Source organism: Numida meleagris, chromosome 3 (assembly GCF_002078875.1).
Source record: "Numida meleagris isolate 19003 breed g44 Domestic line chromosome 3, NumMel1.0, whole genome shotgun sequence".
Taxonomy (NCBI): Eukaryota; Metazoa; Chordata; class Aves; order Galliformes; family Numididae; genus Numida; species Numida meleagris.
The window spans coordinates 67997299-68021748 of record NC_034411.1 but is presented as its reverse complement, the minus strand read 5'-3'; the positions used below and the strand labels follow the sequence as shown (position 1 = coordinate 68021748).

The 24450-nt window shown below is 40.0% G+C and overlaps 1 protein-coding gene across 1 annotated transcript; it reads left to right on the top strand.

Moving 5' to 3' along the window:
* Window positions 1-14627, top strand: QRSL1 (glutaminyl-tRNA synthase (glutamine-hydrolyzing)-like 1). Its single transcript, XM_021389669.1, has 11 exons — window positions 1-154; window positions 340-499; window positions 893-991; window positions 2411-2507; window positions 4423-4599; window positions 6319-6494; window positions 6622-6734; window positions 8358-8550; window positions 8929-9046; window positions 10930-11135; window positions 11599-14627. The coding sequence occupies exons 1-11, from the start codon at window positions 131-133 to the stop codon at window positions 11808-11810; spliced, it is 1575 nt and encodes a 524-aa protein (XP_021245344.1). The 5' UTR covers window positions 1-130; the 3' UTR covers window positions 11811-14627.

Here is a 24450-nt window from a genome sequence, read left to right as displayed (position 1 = left end):
CCGCCGTCTTGGCCGCTCCGCCAATGGCGTCGCTCGGTGTTGCGGCAAGATGGCGGCGCCCAGGAGCTCGTCGCAGAGCCGGGGTGGGAGTGAGGTCGTGGTGGGGTGAGGCGGCGGGGCGTGGGCTGCCATGCTGCGCGTTTCTCTCCGCCAGGTGAGCGGCCCCGGGCCGAGCTGTGTGGTGCGGGTGCTGCGCCCGGCAGCGGGGCGGGCTCAAGGTGACCGCGGCTCGCGGGGCCCGAACGTGCCGTGTGCGGGGACGCGTTTTATTGCCGGGACGCTCTGGGTTGCGGTCTGGTAGCAGCTCCGTGCCGCTGACAGTTGGCGCTGCCCTTTCAGATCTCAGCAGCGCTAAAGGAAGGACAGGTCACCCCCACAGAGCTCTGCCAGAGGTGCCTCGCTGTCATCAGAAGCACCCAGTTTCTCAATGCCTACATTACGGTAGCGGAAGAAACTGCGTTAAAGCAGGCTGAGGAGTCGGAGAAAAGATACCGAAGAGGTACGTCAGCCTGTTTATTAACGGTGTCGCTCCTGGAAGAGCGCTTTTTTTTTTTTGTAAGTTGTATCTATTGTGCGTGATAGGTGGGCAGAACTCCTGGCTCTTGGGATGCATGTAGTCACACTGGAAGCAACGTGGACTCTGCTGGGGCAGAGTCTGACTGAAAGCAGTTGCCTGCTGCCTTAGGACCCGCTGCACTTTGCAGATACAGCTCTGGCCATAGTGCTTATAGGAATTCTAGGCAGTGGGTCTTGGGAATGTAACAGACACCCATCAAATGCTAAATGGATAACATTCGTGCACTGGAAGTGACGCATATAGTAAATTATAATTGACTGTGTACGTAGCACGCTGATGTAATCTCTGTGGTCTTTGCAATAATTCATAACGCAGGTCAGCCACTGGGAGAACTGGATGGAATTCCCATTGCAGTGAAGGACAACTTTAATACAGCTGGCATTGAGACAACATGTGCATCAAACATGCTAAAAGGTACAGTATGAAAGGTGCAGTAGAGCTTTTGAAGTGAAATCGGAGCTCTGGCTCTTCTCCTCAGAGGTTTAGTGAAGTGAAGTCTTCCAGAGATCTCAGCATTTTCAAAAATGAGCTGAGCTGATTTGAGGAAACGTATTTATCTGATTTCCTCTGTCAAGATCATCTACTATTACAGATGTATCTTTTTCTTATGCAAGTGCATTATCTCCTTTATTCACGTAGCTACACTGCTATTAACAATGCAACGGTTATTCTAGCCCATCTATAAAAAGGAGTCATTCTATAATTCACATTTTGCTTCATGTTACACTTAGATTTACAGAGGAGAGCAGTCACTAGTGCTTGCTCTTGTGTCCAGCAAAATGCAGACAGTCCTTTTGTGTTCTGTTAATAACTGTTGCCTTACGTAGTGCTTTCATATTGCTGTAGGAAGAGTAGATATTAACAATTCTTTGCATTCCTGCTTTACAGAACAGGTTTGTATGACTTTTTAATTTTTTTAAATTTCCCAAGCTTATTGTTTCCATTAGCACTCCAGGAAAATTTTCAAGACATTCTAATATTTCCGTAGTGAAAGCGAAAGTTGAAAACATTTCTTATTATCTTTTTTATTCTGCATAAAGTAAAACTGTAAAGTACTGAGAAACATAGACTTCTGATTTACTTGAGCTAATCCTATTACATATCTTCTTAAACAGAAGAAACAAAATATGGTATTGCAATTTAAAGAATGTATTCCATTACCTGAGATGTTTTTCCTTAAGTTCATTCTCAGACCCATTGTGCTGTATTGTAGTGTAATGGTAGAGTTTTTGAAGTGACATTGTCCTTCTTCCAGCTGTGGGTGGAGTGCAGAAATCACTGTCATTATTCACGAAAGGAGTTGGTTGCAACCCAGGATCTCATGGAAGTGGCACGATACTCACTGTGGTTTATATGAGGTCACAGGATAGCCAGTTTGTGTTTCAGCTTGTGATAAACCAACCGTATGCTCCCACATTTCGTGGTAATGGGAAAAATTTGAGATAGCTTAGTGCTTGTCTGTAAAGAGCTGTTCCTCATTTCTTCTCATTTTAGACAGCTTCTGCGAATTGCCCAAATGCCATAATTTGCAGCCCTTGTGGTAACTTGTTTGTGTAAAGGCTTAGTTCCACATTCTAGACATGTATAATCCAGAATTACTGGACTGTAAATTGTGGAGAGAAAAAGAAAGTATTACAGACAGAACAGCGTTTGATTTACTTTTGCTAAATCTTGAGAATTACCCATATTGTCTTGAAGCAAAATTTGGGCACTGTGCAGTGATTAATTTTATGCACGAATAGTGACAAATTTGAAGTGTTCAGAGGTGTAGCTTTGTTTAAAAATCAACCGTATCTCACCAACCACTCCCTTAACTGTTTTGATTGTTTTCAGGTTATATTTCTCCTTACAATGCTACAGTGGTTCAGAAATTACTGGATCAGGGAGCTGTGCTTTTAGGAAAAACAAACCTGGATGAATTTGCAATGGGGTGAGTGATGTTTATTATTTTTTAACATGTGATTCTACATTAAACAGATTACACACCATCTGCTCTGATCTATCTGTAATCCTTAAGCTCTTCTTTCTATCAAATTAGAAAATAACAAACACTTATCTGCGAAGAGAATTTAGAGTTGCGTGAATTTCTCAAACGTTGCACAAACATTTATACTGTTGTGTAAATTATCTAAATGTCAAGTTTTTATGAACGTAGAGTTCAACGATGGCTGTGTTTGAGGGGAACGAGTAGTACAGCCTTTGCAGAAAGCAGAGGACTAAACTTGCATATCCAGCAGTGAGTAGATCTGGTTACCACACTGGCTATTTGCTGACTTTTTTTCTCCTTTCTTACTGGTGGTTTCTGCCTTAACTAATTATTGTTATGCCCTTGATAACAGTCACTGCCTCTGCCAGCCACTGGACTAATATGTATGAGTACTCTCTGATTTGCTGTGAACAGGATAAACTAGAGCAACACTTCAAATTGCCTATGCTAATGTTGCCTAATATTGGTGAATTCTGCTAGGAAAAAAATTGGAAAATACTGTCACAAATTTTTCTCTGACAAATCAGTGAAGGCAGCATGCAATAGCCTGGGACAGCCCTGAGCAGAGACAGAAGCCTCTGTCACCAGATCCGCTGGATACTGAAAAGACATGGTTTAGTGGCCATGGTAGTAATGGGTTGATGGTTGGACTAGATGATCTTAGAGGTCTTTTCCAACCTTAATGATTCTATAAATGTCCAGGACTTCAGCTACCAATGAGTAACATTACGTGTTGCATCTTGGCTTTGTCTTTATTTTATCTAAGCCAAAGGCATAGGTTTGGTTGGGTTAAAATACTTTGATTGGGTCATTTTGGATAAAGTCATTTCCGCGTCAGAGACACGCCTCGGAGGGAAAGCAGGGAAAAAACACAGGAGAAGAAGAAACATCCAAACCCCCTCATTGTGCAGGGTTAGAAGTAGTCTAAGCTCACTAAAGCACAGGATTCTGCTAAAAAGGGTTATCTCACCCCTGGGCTCTCATCTCTTTACCATGTATTTGTATGATCTCACGCCAGCACCAATATGGCTGCACCATCAGCTTGATCGGGGAACTGATCCAGCTGAAAAGCAGTGTCTCAATTAAGTTCATTGTCAACTGTGTAAACTGCCAGCTCAGCTGATTTGGCTAATAACACCGACACTATGGAGCTGGGGAACCTGAGGTGGCAGTTGCAAGGAAGGTGGAAAGCCCCTCCTTGCTTCTGGTGTCGGCCTGCACCTAGATTACCACAGGCTGAAATCAGATTCCTAGACGACCCAGTCTAGCACTCTGAAGCAACGAACTGTGGCCTCAGGGGAGAGCTATAGAGTAAGTAATAGTAGGTTATTTACAGGGGAGCACTTGTTGCTGCTGTTGCAGGGCTTTCCTCCCCTCCTCTGGAGTGGTGTCCCACAAGGCTGTGGTCATCTTTGTTCACTTCTTCCAGCTGCAGGCTTGAGAAGCCAGAGTGCCTTTGTTTTGTAGCAAATAGATAGTTTTACTGTTAGGTACGTTAAATCTGTTTCATATTTTTGTGTTTGCATCCTTTCCAGTGGTGTTAAAATCACAGAATGGTTCGTGTTGGAAGGAACATTAAAGCACACTCATTTCCAACCCCCGGCCATAGGCAAGGTTGCCACCCACTAGCAGAAGTTAGAAAGAAGTACAAGCTGAGGTTCTGTGCGAGAGAGGGGTGAAGATCCCTTTGAAGATCTCAACTTGTGCAAGTTGTCTGTCTGCGCTAGACTGTACATATGTCAGTCTTTTTGTGTTGAAAGAGAATTTGTTAGGGTAAGGGATGAGGAACCGGATGAAGAAAAACTTGGAGAATGCAATGTTTTGTCTGTCACTTCTGTCTGTATTTGTTCTGTCTTAGATCTGGGAGTACAGATGGGGTATTTGGACCAGTCAGAAATCCTTGGAGTTATTCAAGACAGTACAAGGAAAAATTTGTACCAAAATCTGATTCTGAGCGTGAAAACTCTAACTGGGTAATAACAGGAGGGAGCTCAGGAGGCAGTGCAGCTGCTGTATCGGCTTTCACGTGTTTTGCGTAAGAAGCTTTTTGGAATTGTTTCTAATTAAATGTCTTGAAATATGTTGCAAGGTTTTCACTTAATAATTTTCTAATAATGTAGTTTATAGATTAAATTTCTGAAAAGATGTTGATCTTGCCTGAGATGGGAGCGTTATTTGCGCTGGCATGCAAGAACTTATTTCAACATCCTCAGTTTTTCATGGCATTGCATGAAGCCAGCAGGATTCCCTGCAGGCAGATTTAGGCTTATTCATTTAGAATGTTATTCACTGTACTGATATGACCGCTTTGCAGTGCATGAGGTAAAGTGATAATGGCAGTAAAGGAATGACAGCGTTATTGTTGTTCCCACATACTCTTAAAAATAACACAGAGATTGAGATGTATCCTCTACTTCTTGAAGTATGTTAAACACGTGCACACTGAAAACTTAATTCATCAAATGATGAGGTATCTGTCAACTTGTAACAGTATAAAAATCTTTCCTCCTGGCCTTTGTTTTTATAGCTGGGTATGTGATAATATAGATACCTGAGATTTGACATCTAAAAGCTTTCAAATACCCAATTTGAAAACAGGAAGCCAGCTTATAAAGATATTTGGAATCCTGTCTGTTTTTAAAAAGTTAGAAGAGTTTTAGTTTATTAAAAAAAAAATTGTATTTTTTTTTTTACCACAATTACTTACATGGAAAAGCAACACACTATTTAACAAATTGATTGTTTATACTCTCTTTCCCATCCATCTGTTAAAAGAAATCTGTTCCTTAAAAATGTACACCTTTCATTTTATGCAGTTTTGAGAGCTACATTTGGGACCACATTTTCAGCTGTGTTCTTAACTGGAAGATGTTTAAAATGCTCTTTCGTTATTACGTCTTTGTTTATCCATATACTATATGTGTCTGCTTTCTTGTTAAAATACTTTTGCTCATGGTGATTATGATTTTAAAAAGAAAACATTATATTTCTATGCATAAAACTTGAGGTTTTTTTTTTTTTTATTCTGATTAAGGTACTGTTGTTTTTTAAATGGTCTTAAAGTTGCTAAATACAAGAGAACAGACTTAATTTTGATGCGACTTTCCAATTCCACTGAAATTCTGACAGTGAAAATTTCAGTTTAGGACAAGGTTTCACTTGTGAAAGAGCAGTAAAAGAATTCAACTTAAAGAGAAGAAAAAAAATTTGCATTGAAACTACTCAAAACTGGAAGTTCTGCTACTGTACTTTGTAGGCTTGGAAACATGAAAAAATATATTGAAAATGATGCCTTGTTATTAGGAACAGAAAGCATACTGTGTCACTGCTTCTTTGTATGCTGGAATGTGATACATCGTGTATTAATAAATACGTGATCATGAATATCTGGAAATCATACACTGAAACACAGTACATCTTTCACAGACCACAAAACTGGACCAGACCAACAGAGAAGCAGGAAGTAGCTATCTAGGGCTCTATTCTGAATGCCTAATTTCTATTTATCTACCTCTGATTTGTAGAGAGAACCAATCTCTCCCAGTGGCTAATTCAGAGGACATAAGAAAAATGCTAAGAACAGCTGAAAAATAGCAGACGTAGGGAGTGGACTAAAGTTTAGGTTGCGTGGTTATGACTTGTAGTTGAGAAGAACTCAGACATTTTTAAATCCATGCATCTTAAAGCCATAAATATTTATTGTTTGGAAATGTTCTGAATCATTTTACTAATGGTAATCCTTTTGAAACCATAGAGCTTTAGGGTCAGACACAGGAGGATCTACCAGAAACCCTGCTGCTCACTGTGGTGTAGTAGGTTTAAAGCCAACATATGGACTGATCTCTCGCCATGGTCTCATTCCCCTAGTGAACTCCATGGATGTGCCAGGAATCCTAACCAGATGCGTGGATGATGCAGCAGTTGTGCTAGGTATTGTGACTACATACATCTTTGTATGCTCTGTGTCTTTGTTCAAAAGATTGTCTCAAAGCAAGCTGAATTCCACCTACCCAATATACGTTTTCCTGTTTTTTCAATGCGCCATGTCATGTTTCAGGTTCACTTGCTGGACATGATCCTAAAGACTCTACCACGGTTCAGGACATCTTTCAGCCATTTGCACTGCCAAGTTTGACTGATGTCAGCAAGCTCTCCATAGGGATTCCTAAGGTAACATTTAAATCCCATCAACAGTTGCGGACAGGGATGGCAAATATAACTCCTTCCAAAATAAAGTATTTTGTATTGCCTGTCACCACCCAATCTCTCATAATTTGAAACAGTGAAGATAGTATGAGCAGCTCCCAGAAGAGAGCAGTATGTGCTCAGTTGCCCATGTAGGTGATTCAGTGAGAGCATCTGCTAACGCTTTGTCTAAAATACTTTGTCATCGTTGTGGGAAACATTGCCAGGAAGTTCCAGGGAAAATGGGAGACTTCATTTCTTGCTTTTCTTGGGGCTTTTTCATCAGATACCTCCACAACTTCAAACAAGTTACTCTTAGCGACTTCTCATACGATGAGATTACTACTGGTTTGTGCAATGTTTTGAAGTCCTTGTCTAAATGGCACTGTGATAAAGCATAATTTTAAAGGCAACTGAGTGGCACAAGGAGCTGTGACTCACAGAGCTCTAATAGGGATGGAAAGAAAACTTCATGATAACCACTAATGTTTTCATCAAGTAATTTGGCTTCCAGTGCATATAATTCAGTCGTTCTTGTAAGTATGCTTGTAATTTAAGCATGACATTTGGAGCTGCAGCCTATTTTTTAATTATCTATTATAGTTTTATAAAGGCTCTGTCTTCAAAGAGGCAATGTGCGTAACATTTGTTGGTTTGATTCTCAGTACTTGAACCTGTGATAAAACAGGTAAACCAGAAGATTCAACTTCGTAAGAAGAGATGCCCACTGACAATTATTCAGAATCTGTGAAATGAAAGAAAATATATGTCTAGAAAATGTATTTGCTGCATACTGTTTAGATTTTGGTAAATCTAAAATAGTGGTATTGATAAATTATTCATATCTCTTGGGCAGTTGTTTTCTGCTGCTACAGATTAACCCAAACAGGTTAATGCATATATGATAATACAGAATCATAGAATCACCAAGGTTGGAAAAGACCTACAAAATCATCCAGTCTAACCGTCCACCTATTGCCAATAGTTCATCTAAACCATGTCCCCTTTATGGACATGGTTTAGTGAGAACTCATACGTATGAGTTGTTGCTATTCAGAGATCACATGGTATTTTGACCCAGATATTTTGAGCTAGAACTAAAGCAAATATCTTAAAACAGGAGTGTTGCTTGTCTAAGTCTTATCCCAACCGTGTGATTGTAGTTCTTTGGTGGGTTGCTTGTTTGACTGAGGCGTGCTAGTAGCTGCTGATGTGCTGTGAGCATGGCTATTCCCTGCTAAAAATACCCCTAGTATTAGGGCTTACATCTGTACAGTTTCTACCTATGAACTGTAGAGCCATGCAGTGTGGTCTCTGTGACTAGATGGACAAGTGGACTGCTTCTCCAGAAGAGAACTGCTGAAATTCCACTATGGATTGAGTTTTGGGTTATAATTTCCAAAGGTGAACATAGTATTCTTCAGATGACAGAGTCCAGTTTATTTTGTACTGCTTGCTTTTATAATATTTAGTAGATGCATTAGGCTGTAGAGAGTATTTAAAAACACATGGTGTTGATAGTTTCAAAGTATTTCTAGCAAATAGTATTTATGTGTTGGTTGCCAGTAAAAGTAAATATCACTCTCCTTATTCTTGCTTTTCTCTAAGGAGTACCATGTACCAGGGCTTTCTGGTGAAATTCTGGCTGCTTGGTCCAAGGCTGCTGACCTCTTTAAGAATGCAGGTGCTAAAGTAATTGAAGTGAGTTTACCACACACCCGTTACTCAATTGTCTGCTATCATGTGCTCTGCACAGCAGAAGTGGCATCAAATATGGCCAGGTTTGACGGATTGGAATACGGTAAGGCCTTTTATTTTTATTTTTATATTGTTCTCAGACGATGGAAACCTTGCTAAGTGGCATTAAGAAATACCAGTTTTGATAGTACGGATTTCGCAGTTGAATGTTCAGTGTTTTTCTTTTGGGTTGGAATAGAATAAGAACCCTGGGCAAATAAAAGCTGAAGTAAATAAATAAATATTTTATTGTGTTTTACTTATGCACACGTGAGTGTCTGGGTTTAAAATCTTCTGAGTAATGGAACAGGAATATGGTTTGTTGATTTTCCAGAATAGCAGCATGTCAGTCTGCAGCAAACAGCAGCCTGTTATGTGTCCCATTACGTTACTGAATCTTAAGAATCACAACAACTGTTTCTAAATTGCCTTTTCTTTCCAGGACATCGTTCTAACGTGAACAAGTCCACAGAAAGCATGTATGCTGCAACACGACGAGAAGGATTTAGTGATGCTGTAAGAGGAAGAATTCTATCAGGAAACTATTTCTTGTTGAAACAGTAAGTGGAACACATCTTGAAACTCAAATTTATTAAGTTAATAATTTGGTAAGCAAATGGCGAAGAATTGGTCATCAAGGCATGAAAAAGAATGTCCTCAAGCTAGTAGCTACTTTTATCGTTATTATTGCTTTAGCTATGTAATACCTAGTGAACTGTTAGCACTGTATTAAAATGTTTTTCCTTAGCTGTACCAGGGAGCCTTCTGAATTAAGTAAAACACCTTTGTGATTTCTTTTCCCCAACAGAGCATTATTGTCACCTAATAGTTAAAATGAGGAAAAATATATTCTATAGAATGACACTGAAATCATAGTAAAGCCATCCCTCTAGTAATGTTAAAAGTTCTGTAGGTGTTAATCTCATTAAAGCTGCGTAGAAAAACTGCTGGTGCATTCTGCTGAGGTCTTCTAGAGCAAGCCAGATGATACAGCAATTAAATTAACTATAGCTTTCTCCCTTAGTATGCAAAGGTGCCTGAACTAATATTTTTATAGAAGATAGTCTTTTATCCAGCTCATGTAGCAAACCGTGTGAATGGATCTATTTAACTTTTTTCATCTGTTTTCACTCCTTGTTTAACAGCCCAAGTACGTTAGGGAAAATCAGAGTCACACTTAATTTGTTTAGATACTAACAGAAAAACTGGTTCTGTAATTTGTCTCAAAACAAGCGCATGGCAGAGCTCTTTCTGTCAGCAACAGCATTCATCAGAAGTGATTTCTAGTTGCTCTCAGAGACAGGAATGTTGTCAGTCAGTATGTAAGAAGCAGCTTTTATGGAATGCTGATATTCTTGCCAAGTATGCTTGTTCTGGTCACAACTGTCCAGGTCAGCTTTCCAAGGACTGCTTTAAATTTCACGCAGCTCACTTTTTTGTGAAGGAGCATAAGATTAGGTTCCATCAGGACTGAACAAGAGAGTCCTGTTTCTGTCAACAGTAAGTTACTTTTGAAGAACAAAATCCAGGGTTCTACAAGCATTCTTGAGACAAATAGAGTGCAAACATCTGTGCTTCCTGCAAACATTGCCTTTTACAGAATATTTTTGTCTTGCCTTTTATAAAATAACCAGCTGATCATTCATGAAACAATGGTTGTTTGTAGACATTGCATCAGAATTAACTGAGTAGGTTTGATTTATCAGTATTTTATTCCTTTTTATGAGTAGTTGTTGGTGATTGCTTTTGAAACTAAACTCTGAATTTAATAATTCTGTTACATGTTTACCAATTCTGCATGTGAAGTTAAAAAGAACAATAAACATAAAGGTAACTAATTTGTTTCTGCTTCAGAATTGTGTAAAGACAGTTGAGAAAGCCATAAACCCAATATTTACGTAAAGAAAACAATCGAGGAAAGATGAGGTCTTTATAATAGTCTCGTAAGAAGCGTACTACAAGCACATACTTGGTTTTAAGTCCATTTGGATCTCTCTGTAGATCATAGGAGTTTTTCACATTCATTAAGTGTCTAGCTGGATTGAATCCTAGAGTTTAATGCCTATTTTGCAAACCTGCTTCTATATTATTTCTAGACTTTGCTGTACCTTTCTGCAGTGAAATCCAGTATACAGTTTAGTTTCAGAAAGGCCATAAGAGTGTTACTCTGATCTTTAGCTGAGTATTTTAAACTAGGGTTTTGTTTTCCCTTCACCTTTCTTCAGCATAATTTTCTCGTGTCTTCCTTCTCTGACATCTTCATGGCTATGAGAGCATAAACACTGTGTTTGGTGACTAAGCTTGTGGTATATGAAAAACTCAAATAAGTGTTAGCCTCTTCATCAGGAGGAATATAGGGCTTATCTTTTCTATAGTAAGTAAGAAATTGTTCTGTATTTTCAGAATTACAGCATCCCGCCCTCACACCCATATTTCTTTGTAGGAATTATGAGGATTACTTTGTCAAGGCACAGAAAGTCAGACGTCTCATTGCCAATGACTTTGTGAAGGTTTTTGGAAGCGGTATTGATATTTTACTCACTCCTACCACTCTGAGCGATGCAGTCCCATATATGGAATTCATCAAAGAAGACAACAGAACCCGCAGCACGCAAGATGACATCCTAACACAGGCTGCAAACATGGCTGGTGAGCAGGGACAGGAATTCAACTATGTTTTCTCTGGCCTATAACATCCATTCTTTTCAGCCTTTTAACTTCTTACATAGAATCAAGATATCTCACCCTCTCGTTAACTTACAGTGATAAACACATAAGCATGGTTCATTTATAAAGTGCTTTAAAATGTAAGGCTAGATTTTAAAATGCTGCTGAGAAGGAGTCACAAATAATGTGAATCCATTTGGGTTCCAGAGACTGAAGTCTGATTTTGAGGAAACTTTGATTGCATGCTGACTCCTTCAGTCATTCCAGTTCATTTTTTTTGTGACCACTGGTGCTGGTATTTGTAGTTCATTGTCTCAAGTCATTTGAGCTATTCTTTTTCCTCTGCATTATTTTTGCTCTGGTTCTTTCAGAATTGTTACAAAAATGACTCTAACTGGATTTGTTTAATAGTAAGCCTTTGTGTGCATAACTTCTTTTGTTTCAGGATTGCCAGCCGTAAATGTTCCGACAGCTCTTTCAGGAAGAGGCTTGCCAATTGGGCTTCAGTTCATTGGCCGTTCATTCCAAGAGAAGCAGCTGCTCACAGTAGCCAAATGGTTTGAAAAACAAGTACAATTCCCAATGATTCAGCTAGAAGAAGTGAAGAAACGTGATGATGGTGTCCTTCAGCATCAGAAATCTGCTTCTTTTTTGTAATATGAGATTTGCTGGTCAGTGAAAGCAAGACAGTTGTTGGGATAGTTTAAAAATGTACTTCTGCAGGAAAAAAATCCCATTTAAGAAGACTTTATGAAGTAATGCAGGATGGAATGAGAGCCTGTTACTGTGTAATTAAGGCAAAGCAAATCATTAAGTAAACACGTATATCTTACTAAGAGCCACTTCTTACTGATATTAAAAACACCAGATTGAAGATATTTATCTTACATCTGTGGAGCTGCTTTTTTCCATCCCCAGAGGGCATGTAAGGTATCTGGCTCATTAAAAAACTAACCTGAATTTTCATGTGAAAATTGCATGGTTGCCAGAGAGCTTGGTTTCTCTCTGGAACGTAGACTTTAGTAATGGAAACAACCACACAGGCTGTAATGGAACAAAGTTATTGAGGGTCCATTTGCCAACAAGTAAATACAAATGAAATTAAGAAAACAGCATATAGATAGTTGATTTTAAAAGCAAACAAACAACCTCATCCTCCTAGCAAACTCATAGCAGGAGATGAAGTACCTTCTACGTATACAAATCTTGCCGATCTCTGGTTACATCCATCATCAGAAGGATGAATTCCAGACTTCTTCGGGGGAAAGATGCTGATTAATCCTTTTCTTTCTTCATTGTAATTCTCTATAATCAGTGGTTAATTTCTTAATGTTCATTTTCTTTTCTGCAGTGTAACTCTCCATACAAGTAATACCATCTATTCCTTCTTGGAAACTTATTCAGAACAAAAGTAGTTCGAAATAAATTTCCCAACCATAATGTTAGTACACTAGAAGACATAACTAAACAACTGAGAAGCTGTTGTAGTTTCCATTTTTCTAAAGCTGGAAAAAGTACGGAGTTTTAAGTTTGTAGATTTGATTTTGCATCAAGTTTGTTTTCAGTTACAGTTTACAGCTTGCAAAGACATAAGGAGCGTAGGGTGAGGGAAAACTATTGTGATACAATAACATATAGAATCTTCCTGAATACTTCCTGTCTTAGACCATACTGTCACCTGGAAAAAAAAAATCATCATTTCTAAAAATCACAAATGAGGAATTTCCCACAGCCTAATGTCAACTATACCAATAGCTTTCTCCCGCAATTAAGTGCTGCACAATTAATTTTATTTTGTTTTTGTAAATGTCATAAAACAAGGTACACCTTGTTTTAGTCTGGTGCTGTATTCTTGTCATAAAACAGTCTTCAAGGTACTTGGTTATGCTGTTAGTGGGTGGTGATAAATGGTGGTCCCAAAAGACTACTTTACTTTAACTACTGTCTTGTTATGCTCGAATCATACTGTCACTGTGTGTGCCTTGTGCTCTAGCTGCCTTCAAGCCAGAGCTGTCAGCGTGATTATCCACAATCCAACTTGTAATCCCTACTTTTTGATTTACAGTCAAGTCCTATGTCCATATCTCCCACCTGCTTAGTGGTTCTTCAAGTAAGGATCAATGTCTTCTGATGAGAGAGAGAGACAAAATCCTGTGGAGGCTGTGGAGAGCGTTCCTTGGGCATAAAGGGCATTAGAGTACTATGGAAGAGAACAAGCAAATAGAAGAGTGCACAGAAATTAGTTCTGGACTGACTGCCTGCCCAGAGGAAGGTGTTGACTTATGCTAGACAATTTTTCTCTTTAGACTTCCTCTACTGTTAAGACAAATCTGATGGAAAAACTGGATCAAGGCACGTTTGCCAAGCAGGGGGTAGGTGAGGGGAAACTGGTCTCATACCTGCACTGCTCCTTTTTAAAGCAGAATACTAAATCGAGTTTCCAGTATCCTCCAAATGAGCATTCAGATTATCAAGGCAACTGGTTGTTCTGACACAAGTCCTTCAGAATTTCTTCTGTTAATAGATTCTGAAGTAGAGTACAAAGTAGACAGACACTGTCCTCCAGCCCTGAATAGCATGACGTTTATAACTTTGTTAGTGATTGAGACCCACCTTTGAATTAGATGATGTTAAGATTTGGAAACAAAACTTTAGGTTAGATTGGTAAGTTTCTGGGTCACTAGGTTGAAAGCAGCCCTGACAAGGCTTCTGTCCTCCTCTTCCTCCCTGCTCTTTTGTGTTTTTTGGGGACCATGTACCAGATGCTTCCCTAATACTGAAATTTCACCAAGCTAGAGGTTAGAGCTTAAGAACCAGTATGGCTGAGCAACTTCAGGATGTAAGCAAGAGTACATGGTATCTAAGGGAGTTTTGCAGTCCCCGTGTTATAAAACTCTCTTATAGTTAATTCTGGGCCCTTCAGCAGTTCCTGAAGTAGCTTGACTACACAGCCTAACTCAGATGATAGAGAGTTTGCAAGTGGTATCTCTGACCAGATCTTTGTGCAGCTGCTACTAGTGCCAAGTCATGGCTCCAGAATTTTAAACAGCAGAAGTTTCTGTGATGGATTACTAAAAGCTCAAAAACCCTTCTTAGAGAAGCAGAGCAATTTCAGAACACAAGACAGTAAGTCTAGGGGAAAAAAAGGAAAAAAAAAAAAAAGCTTATATGAACATTTTGTACAGTTGTCTTGAAAAACAATTTGCTGAAATAATAGAGTTGAAACTTTTATGGCATTGTAGCACGGCCACAGCAGGTGGCTAGGTGTAACCCTATCACACAGGCAGCCCTGATTTGTAGCTAGAGGATAATTCCAGTGTGTCCCGAAGAAACAATAGCTAGAGCATTAACAAACAAGCAATCTGCTCAAACAGTTGGGGGTGCTAAATCTTTTCTCCAGGCAATGAGAAACTGTAAGGGTATTATGTAATGGAGAAGTTATTTTCAACAGAAAATAAAGACCTTTTGCTGTAAGGTGTTTTTAAATGCAACTGCATTCTGGTGATGCAGTTCATCTACTTTCCGTGCATATGTTGTTCTCCTCACCTTCCGTAATGAGCTCACACTGAGAGCAAATTCAAAGCAAACTTTTGACTGCAGCTGTCTTCACTATTACCACGTTTCTCAGTTTTCAGGTGTAGGTCACTTAATAATCACTGTGACCTCATTGTTGCTTCCCATTCCGTAGTGTTTGTTAGCCATTTTTTCCACTTCTTTAAGGATTTAGCTAGGAACTAGTCTGTCCGGAGGGCTGCCATGGGAAACGGGCTACCAGCACTGCTGCCTGGGGCATCACGGGGTTTCCCTTCAGCTCTACCCCCAGTGTACATTTCCTTTGTGAGCTGTAATGCTGCGTTCCTACAGGACCTGGGTAACTGAAGAGGATAAAGAGGTGCACAGAGCATGTCTGAAAGTCTTAGACTGGAAGGGTTATATGGCAGTCAAACATCATTTTAATCTATTGACCGGAACACTACCAGAGAATCATAGAACGGCTTAGGTTGGAGAGGACCTTAAACATCATCTAGCTCCAACCCCTCTGCCACGGACAGGGTCACCAAGGACTAGATCAGGCTGCCCAGGGCTCCAAGAAGTTGGGAAAAAGAAGCAAAAAAGAGCAGCAAAAAAGGTTACCTACATTTGTTATTTTTTATTATGTTTCTCAAATGAAGAGAAAGGTATCCGATTACACCATCATTAGAAAGAGGCATGAAATGAAAAACACTATTATCTCAGTTAGCTTACCACTCCTTCGGCTGATTAATGTCCAGATGCAATTAAGGAATTCCAAGCTAACTTTTTTTTTGTAAACAAGATTTATTTTTTGCACCTAGCATGGGCATCCTCCCATGGTTGCTGTTGAACAGTAGTAAAAGAATTCTTCAGCTCAGCAGTGCAGGGCACCTGGAGAAAGAAATGGGAAGCCACGGGGCTGCCACACGCAGTTGGGGATAAGGAAGTGTGGTGAAGGAGGTGCCCTGGTTCCATGTTCCTAAGCTGAAACCTTTGAAGGTGGGTGCATTTTTGAGTTGTACCTCTCTGAACTAGAGTCTGCTTGATTTAGTCCAAGATCAGAGTGGTTAAGACTTGCATTTGCCAGTGTTTAGTTCAAAAGGAAGTCCCACGGTCTGAGACTGGTACACAGTATCTGCTTAACTAAAATCAAAATGAAAACATTATTAACAACAGGAAGCTTAGGAACACACAGCAAAAGGGGCCTTGTGGGCCAGATTTCTCTTTATGGGTAACTATTTCATGCAGTCATCTCTATAAATGTATTAAAACCTTCGAGTCTAAAGAGTATTCTGGATTCTTTCTCCCAATCAGAATGTTTTGTTAAAAACTGATTGCAGCCAAGCCACACACACCTGATTGCTCAAGGCAATATTGTTCTGCTTAATCTGCCTTCTCACTCCTTGTGTTTAATTCACTATTGTATTTATAAATCACAGTTGCATTCTTCCTTAGCACTTATTCTGCTAGGAACAGACAAGGCAAACTCTTTTAGTTTACTCCTCTACATTAGACTGCGCACTGCTAATCCCTGCAGCCGCTCGCTGCACCTGCCCCAGCTGAATTCATCTGTTTCTGGCATGGGTGACTAGCATTGTAAAGACAATTCCAGGTGCAGTTTTACAAGCACAACTGCTTTAATATTGCCCCATCTCTTGAAGAATGCCTTCCCAAAACACTCTGGAATTGCACTTATCTTTTGCTCAGACACTTTATACCAGACCAGCAGCCCAAAGGCAATTTATGATTAACCAATACACTCAAGGTTTTCTCTGTCTTCATAGCTTTTAATGAGCTGAAAACTCATTATTAAAGCTCTAGGTTCATGATGCTGCACTCCTTTTCCTTAATGCTCTTCATATTTCCAGCATTTTCCCATTCTTCCTGGAGAGTCCAATCCTCCACCATTTTGACAGTAACACCCAGCTTCGTGTCATCAAAAAACAAAGAATATGTCTTCCAAATAACTTACTCATCACCACTGATTTAATCTCATCGCAATAAGCCATTGTTGCACACAGACTTAGAGGACAATACATGTCAGGTTCTTCTTTGTGGTCTCTGAAAGTCTAACCTATGCACTGAGGAACTGGGTCAGTTTGCTGCCTACTGGCAGCAGCTAGCTACAGCCTGAGGAGCTCCAACCACCCTTAATAAAACATGGGGTTTTGGTCCCCACTTTGTCTCATATTGCCTTTGAGCATTACAAGCAAATAGAGCCCTGCTGTGACAAACATTGTTGAAGAATATGGAGAACCTCTCCCTTGAAAGAGCATATGTCTGTTGTGCAACTATCCAAAGACCCCTCCAACAACAAAACACCCAGGATATAATAAGCTCTTTCAAACAAGAGCTGCCTTTTTGCTTTGTATCCACAGCGCTGGAAATGCAAGAGCTTGAATGATCTGCTCTCAGTTGCAGACAATGGAAACATGCTGAAACGCTAAAACAAAGCCTTCAATAGATAGAATGGTGCCTTGTCATTAAGATGAACTGCTAACAGCAAGTTCAGCTGAGCCTGCACTGAACTAGCATCCCAACTGAAAATAAAATAGATACTAAAGATTTTTTTTTTAATTATTGTTTTTGAAGTGAGACCCTTTGACAAGTTACAACACAGACGAACTTTATGGAACAACTGCTCAGCTCCGGGTGATACCTGCACTTTACAAGCAGCCCATCTCTGACTCCTGCTCTTTCACTCCAACACCAAATGCATTCCATTTAAAAATAAGATTTCCTAATGAGTTTGGCCAATCAACATAGAATTCATTGACAGACTAGAGATGCTGGAGAAATGTGAGAAGAAAACAGGTTCTACTTGCTGTCAATAGATTGGATGTGTTGTTATCAAAATTAACATCTCACAGTCAGTAACCATAGTGATGTACATGCTTCTTAACACAAGCGTCCAAAATCCTGCCACTCTTTCTAAAAGCACAGACATTCCCTAAACCATCACCTAGGGCTTTCACGACCACACTCACTAAATGGAAGTTGTATTTCCATGCCCTCCAGCCTTAATAGAGTAAAAGTGCTAATGAGTTAACAACACTTTGAGCCATTTTAGAATGTACTTATTTCAATATTATTTAAGATGTAAAAATTTAACTCATCCCAAACTCTATTTCTCATAGTCAGAAATTGCTGACATTACCCATCCACTGTGCTGTTACTTAAGGCAGAGAACGGGAAAACCAAGCACCACTTGATTACTTTGTTGATCTATTTCTCTCTTAATATCTCTTTCTAGGACCTGCCGCAAGCTGTAACCTTTACCTGTAATTACTGTTAAGGAGCATTGGTGTGAAATAACATTAAAAAATTGTAAACTCTTGGAAAACATAGCAGAAATGTAAAAATGATCATGCATAGCCTTTGGAGCTGTTTCAATAAGGCTAAATGTTGTGGTTTAACCTGGCAGGTAGCAAAGCACCGCACAGTCATCTACTCACTCCCCAACTCCCAGTGAGATGGGGATTTGAGGGAAGAATTGAAAGGGAAAAAAATAACAAAGAACTGGGGGTTGAGATAAAAATTAAGACAGAAAGGGAAGAGGGAAAAAAAGATAATGATAATTATGTATATATATATAATGTATAAACATATATACGTGCACTAAACAAGTAATACACAAGCAATTGCTCACCACCTGCCAACCAAAGTCCAGTTCTCCCCTCTTCCGTGTACTACCTACATTGTTCATTCATTGGGATACATGCCTTACAAACTGCAACAGCAGCCATCCAAGGGCATCAATATCTTGTATTCATTTCTGTTTTTCTCAGTGACTGGGCTTTAGAAGGCCAAAAGTCCTGTGACTGTGCAGCCCTGCCTCACCTACAACACTGTGACATTTCTCAGCAGGACCTCTGTGCACAACTGGCATAGCTGCTGGAGTGGCATTTGTTTTACCTCTCTTTAGGTACTTTGAGACAAGTCACTGAAGTCAAAGCTAGGACTACCTTTTACAGTAAACAGACAGGAAAAGCAATCCATGCGTTTTCTTGCTTTGAGGTGTGATGAAGGTGCGAAAGAAGTGCTTTTTGCTCTCTCTTCACTGTAAAGGCAGCCTTGGGTGACCAACCAGCCTCTCATAGCCCATTATCTCCTATTTATCCCGTAATTATCCCCTTGTCCTGTCACCAGTGAGAAGAGACCAGCCCCGCTCTCCCTGCAATCACCTTTCAGGTATTTGAAGAGAGCAATAAGGTCTCCCCTCAGTCTCCTCTTCCCCAGACTAAACAGCCCCAGTTCCCTCAGTCACCCCTCACAGGGCGTGTTCAGGTGCTATTTAGTACTTTCTCAAATTATTATGGGAAGAGAAGGTATTGCACACTGGTATAACAGAGCTGTAACAGCCTTGCTTTGTATTTGTCAATATTTTTAAGTCCTTTCTCTGCTCTTACTGACAAAGCTTCCATTTTGTCAATGGCACTGGTAGGCAAACAGGAGCTCAGGTGAGAAAGTTGATTTTTGTTCTTCACAAAGCTCAGAGCTCAAGTGTCTAATATCATACCTGATCTCAAGTGTTTATTACCTTGACTTACAGAAAGACCCATATCAGCTGTTTCAGCTACAAGTGTCCATTTCATGATTTTCAATATCAGTTTCCCCTTTCTTCTATTTCTTCTATATACTTTCAAAGAGAGCAGAAGTATTGTCTTACGAGCTGCCCCTTAGTCAAGATGTTGCGTTTGTTGAAACCAGTGTACCTCATTCTCCCTTCACCCCTGCCCCCAATTACAGCTTTATTACCTGTAAAATACCCTTAGACATTTCCCAGTTATCATTTACAATTTTCTTCCCTCTCAGCTGACTTAGCCTAGAATTATTTTCTTTGTGAATTATATCGGCTAAAGTTACTGATTAGCATTGTATTTGCCTTCAACAAATGTAATGATGTTACAAACATTTTTCTTGTTATAACAGTATTTTTTACCATGACGCTTTTCCTCTGCTAAGTCAAAAGTCTTGCTTAGAGCTTCTCTGGTGCAATATGTTTTAAGCAAGAAAATTAGGAGTGTTATTTAGTGATTTTGGAGATACTTCAGTCCTAGCCACAGGAGACTGCCAGCATACATCACTCGGATTGAGGTCCCCCATGAAGATGCACATTTCTTTTTCCTCCTATACAATAGGAATAGTAGCTCAAGGAGGCAGTCATCTGTTCCTCCATAAGAACTGCTGCTCTCTTACAGACAGCAACCTATACTGCATTTTGTGCTTTTCATGGTGGGAAATTAATCCAGGAGATCGTTTTCTTTTTGTCGTTAGTCACTAGTAAATAAATCATGCCTTTTTTTTGTTACAGTGTGCCATTTCTCATCTCCTTCTGCCCACCAGACCTTTCTAAAGAGGTCATAGCCAGTGATTTAAAGATTTCACTCACAAGAAGAAGTCTCCCATCAAGCTTCAGCAATGCCATCTCTCAATGCCATTGAATTTATGGTCATAAATGAGCAATTCCACTTTGCCTGTTTATTATCTAGGATCCTTGCACTGGCTTAAGCAGCTCAATAATTTCTCCTCCTCATGCCCTTGGGAACTGGGTTGGTTTTATTCACTGGAGCATGGTTAAGGGACCAGGGGATTTTTGTTTCCTACTCCCCCCCACCCCTTTTCACTTTCTACAAACGCCTGAGCTGCAGAGGTCCCATGCTTGCATCTGTGAGTCCCTTTCCCAGGAGGGGAAGAAGCAGTGGTTTCCGCCAGCCTGCTTAGGGGCTGCCCACTCATCCAGAATCCTCCTCCCTCTCAAACAAATCCAGCAGACTACTGTAATACTACATATTTGAGTCACACTGGCACTGCCTGAAAACTTTCCTCTTTGGAGGCATTTTATAGGTGCTCCCCCTGCCCGGTAAGAAGCCTGCTTTCTGAGGCATGCACAAGTGGTTTCTGTTGTTATTCTGGTTAATACTTGACAATGTGATGCTTTAGCTCTCCCTCTCCCCTTAAAATAATAAAACCTTTGCTTCATGACTACCTTACAAGAGGGTAAACAGGAACGAGTCTTTAAAGCAAAAATAAAAAAGTAAAAATCATTCTATCTATCTATATCCTAGCTGCTGCTCTCAGCTCTCATTGTTCTATAGGAAAGGTGATGCTAAAAACACTGGAACCCTGTTAAAGGTTAACACCAGTACATTCTGCATCAACTCAGGCATTAATGAGTGCAGTTCTGCCCTTTGATTTTTAGTATTCTACAAAATAGCATCAGGGTGGTTACACCACACAAACAGTCAGAGCGCATGCTTCTTGGAAATCATGCCTGGTCTTGTCTGAGAAGTACTGGACATTGAACAAAAACAGCTTTTGCAATCTTCTGTCAATGCCTTCTAAAATGGTTCTTTCACAGGATATGCTTTAAACCAGGACCAATTATTCTTGCAGATTGCTCTACAAATCATACTGTAATTAGTACTTAACAGCAATAACGAAAGAAAGTGAGAAAAATGGTGAAAGAAAAGGAGAGAAAAAGCAATTTATTCAAAGTAATTGCTCTTGCACCTATTTATTTTATGTATTTGCCACTTTCAAATCTTGTCGTCCTGCCAATACAGTAGCACAATATTCTACTTCTAGCCCTTTATATGTCTTTGCAGAATAAAAATCTCAGCTGCAGTATTCCCTTACTCCCAGAAGAGAAATGATTCCCTCCAGATCTTCTATCTAATGTCTCCGCATTTTGAGCTGAGAGATCTTACATCATCTGAAGAGATCAAACAAGCAACTTTTCTGCAGGGTGTCCTGGAGGAACTGCTGCCTGCATAGTCACTTTAAAAGCTGAGACTTTTTTCCCCTCCCACATCTGAAGCATTTTCTTACTTAGGAAACGTTCATTGCATTCTCCATAACCACTCCTTACTCTGCTTGCTTAGACTAATACAAACTCACATTTAATGGCCTCCTTATTGCTTCAAATGCCTCAAGAAACTGGATTCAATTCAAGGCCAATCCTGCCACAAGGATATTGCAAGGAAATCCTTGAGACCTGCAATTCTGCCTAGAGAAAGAAAAATAACAAACAAAAACAAGAAAATAGCCACCAAGAATAAAGGTACCGGCTGCACTAAACTATCACATCTGAATAACATTCCGGACTTCATATTTATACTCTTTCATCAATAGTCCATGGAGCTCAGGATTCTCAAATCTTCCAAAACGGAAGGGTCTGGTTTTGCTTTTGTACTTATGTTTCCAGATCTATGGCTATGGAAACATGAAACAAGTGCAAATCGCCTCAGCATTAATTCCCAGAGTTGGCAGCTAGACTAAATCAGTGGTGTTCAGAACACATGAACTGCCTCACGCATCTCAATGGACTGCAGACAACCATTTGGAATGAAGAGTTTTTCAGCTATTTTATCACTGATCATGCTGCTAAAGCCACTGACATAACATATCCTCTTCATGTGCCAATTGCACTCTAGCCAGTTGTCAAAACCCTCCAAGGTTCATCTGTCACAATTCCTACGGCAAATGAATGAATGAGCACCGTGACTATTTCAGATAGCATAAAACCTAGACGCAACAGAAAATACACAAGAAGCATCTGGAAAGCCATCAGTAGCAAATGTACAAAAGTATTTTTCACAACTATGCAGAAATTCATCAATTTTCAGCAAAGCTGCATGGAGTTCCCAGCCCATCCCAACCTGGTGTCATGGCAGCCAGGACCCCTGAAGCACCATTCACATTCCACTTGCCACCAAGCATGGTACTTGCCATGAGTAAATTGGTCTGTCAGAAAAAAAAAAAAAAAAAAAAAAAACACAACTCAAAGAGGGTAGATTTAAGTCAGATACAAAAAAAAAGTCTTTTACAGTGAGGGTGGTGAGGCACTGAAACAGGTTGCCCAGAGATGTGGTTGATGCCCCGTCCCTGGAGACTTTCAAGGTGAGGCCAGATCGGGCTCTGGGCAACCTGATCCAGCTGTGGTGTCCCTGTTCATTGCAGGGGAGCTGGACTAGATGGCCTTTAAAGGTCCCTTTCAACACTAAGGATTCTATGATTCTATGATAAGAATTGTGACTTTTCTTTGCAAACTTTGCTTTTTTACTTTATACCCGCATTGAGCTTGTAGCATTTTATCTACCATGACAGTCTGTGGCAGAATAAGCTGTACTCTGTAGGCATGTCCAATTTCAGAGCTGCATTTTAATCAAAATTACTCCCTGCCTCTTCCATGGGCAGCCCACAGACAGGGTGATTTCTTTTGTAAAGCTCTTGGTGATTTTGAAAGAGCTATTGATCCCCAGGTCCTTCCCCAGGGCTGCTGGATGCCAGCACACCAGTCCATATGTTCCTGAGCCCAGACAATCCTCGCTGCTTTCTCCCGCACGTTACGACAGGTTGTGCAAGTTTCGTGCCCTTCAGATCAAATAACCTGACCTGAGGTGTCTCACATGATGGGACAAGGGAAAATGAAAAGTCAGAACTGCTGTAGTTTCATCTTTCTAAAGTAAAGCACCTGAACCAACAACATTTTTACTTTTCTGGAGCCTGGGGACCCACTTTTTTTTTTTTAATCATCCCTCTGAAAAAATGCGGTAGAACTGTTTTTCCCAGAAACAAGCCAAGAACAAGAATGATACTACAACAGAATTATAAGCATTGAGAGCATATGTGTATAATATAGCTGAAGGCACAAAGGGAGAAGGTCTCACTGAAAATGCCATGCAGTTATCTTCTGGTTATCTCCAGGCTAAAGTACCACAGCACACTGTCAAGCAGAACACCCCATCACACCAGCAAATAGGGAAAGCATCCCAAAATGCCAACAGCATGCTGCAAGCTAAGCTGAACTGAGCTGCTGGCTTTGTGAATGTCTATTTGGTGTGATGTAATTATCATTATTATTTTGTAGTGACATCAAGAATTTGAGCAGGAGGAGCTTCATCTTCTCTGCTGCAATCTTAAAAGCCAGCAAAAGATAATTCACTCTCTCCAAACAGCATTGCCACTGTGAGTTTTAAAGTCAAAATAACTAAAGGGATTAATGGTTATTTAGTCTTAAATCAATGCCTTACATTTACTTGGATCCAGGGAAGAAATAAAGCTTTGTATTTTCCAGCAATTTACTCAATTCAAAAATATAAACGCACTGGAAATATATCTGAGTGTGTAAAACTGAAATACAATTCCTTGCCACCTCTGATTCTGCTCTCAGCTACAAACAGAAGGATGAGAATATCACAGCTACAATTATTCATATGGTGGTTAGGGCAGGAGGCAGTGTCTTGCTCTTGTCACCCTGTTGTATTCCTAACATTCTTGATACCTGAGCAGTAGTGACATGTTGACAATTTAAAAACAGCAGCTGGCTGTTTTACATCTCACAAGCATCTATAGTTTTCTCTCTGAAAGGGCATCTTTTGAGAGTCCAGGATGGCCAAAAAGACTTGCCCAGTAATAGTTTTCAAAGCAGATACCGTGCAGATCTTTGTGCTAATTGAGGATAAAAGACACAGTGGGACTGGCCACTTTTGGAAACATCTGATTCAGAGAAATGAGGAAGGAGTAATATGTTCATTAGGAGTTACTGACTACTCAACTTGGTCTTAAAATCTGAATTTCACTTTATGTCCTAGGTAGTGTATTTAGGACCTCAGTTCTAGGGCCTGGAGTTTGAAAGCTTTTATACTTGTTTTGGACAAGAAAGATGCGGTGCTGAGCTCTGGCACTGCACCATAAGACTTTGCTCTCACACCCTAAGACCTGCCCAGATTTGGGTTTCCTGGCAAAACCCAGCATGCTCATGACAGCTCTTCCTGTAAGC

Excerpts from the sequence above, each read along its gene's own strand:
- QRSL1 (XM_021389669.1), top strand. The coding sequence starts at position 131 with ATGCTGCGCGTTTCTCTCCGCCAG. Across the intron at positions 6,735-8,357 it reads TCTCCATAGGGATTCCTAAG|GAGTACCATGTACCAGGGCT; the intron begins GTAACATTTAAA and ends CTTTTCTCTAAG. Across the intron at positions 8,551-8,928 it reads GTTTGACGGATTGGAATACG|GACATCGTTCTAACGTGAAC; the intron begins GTAAGGCCTTTT and ends TTTTCTTTCCAG.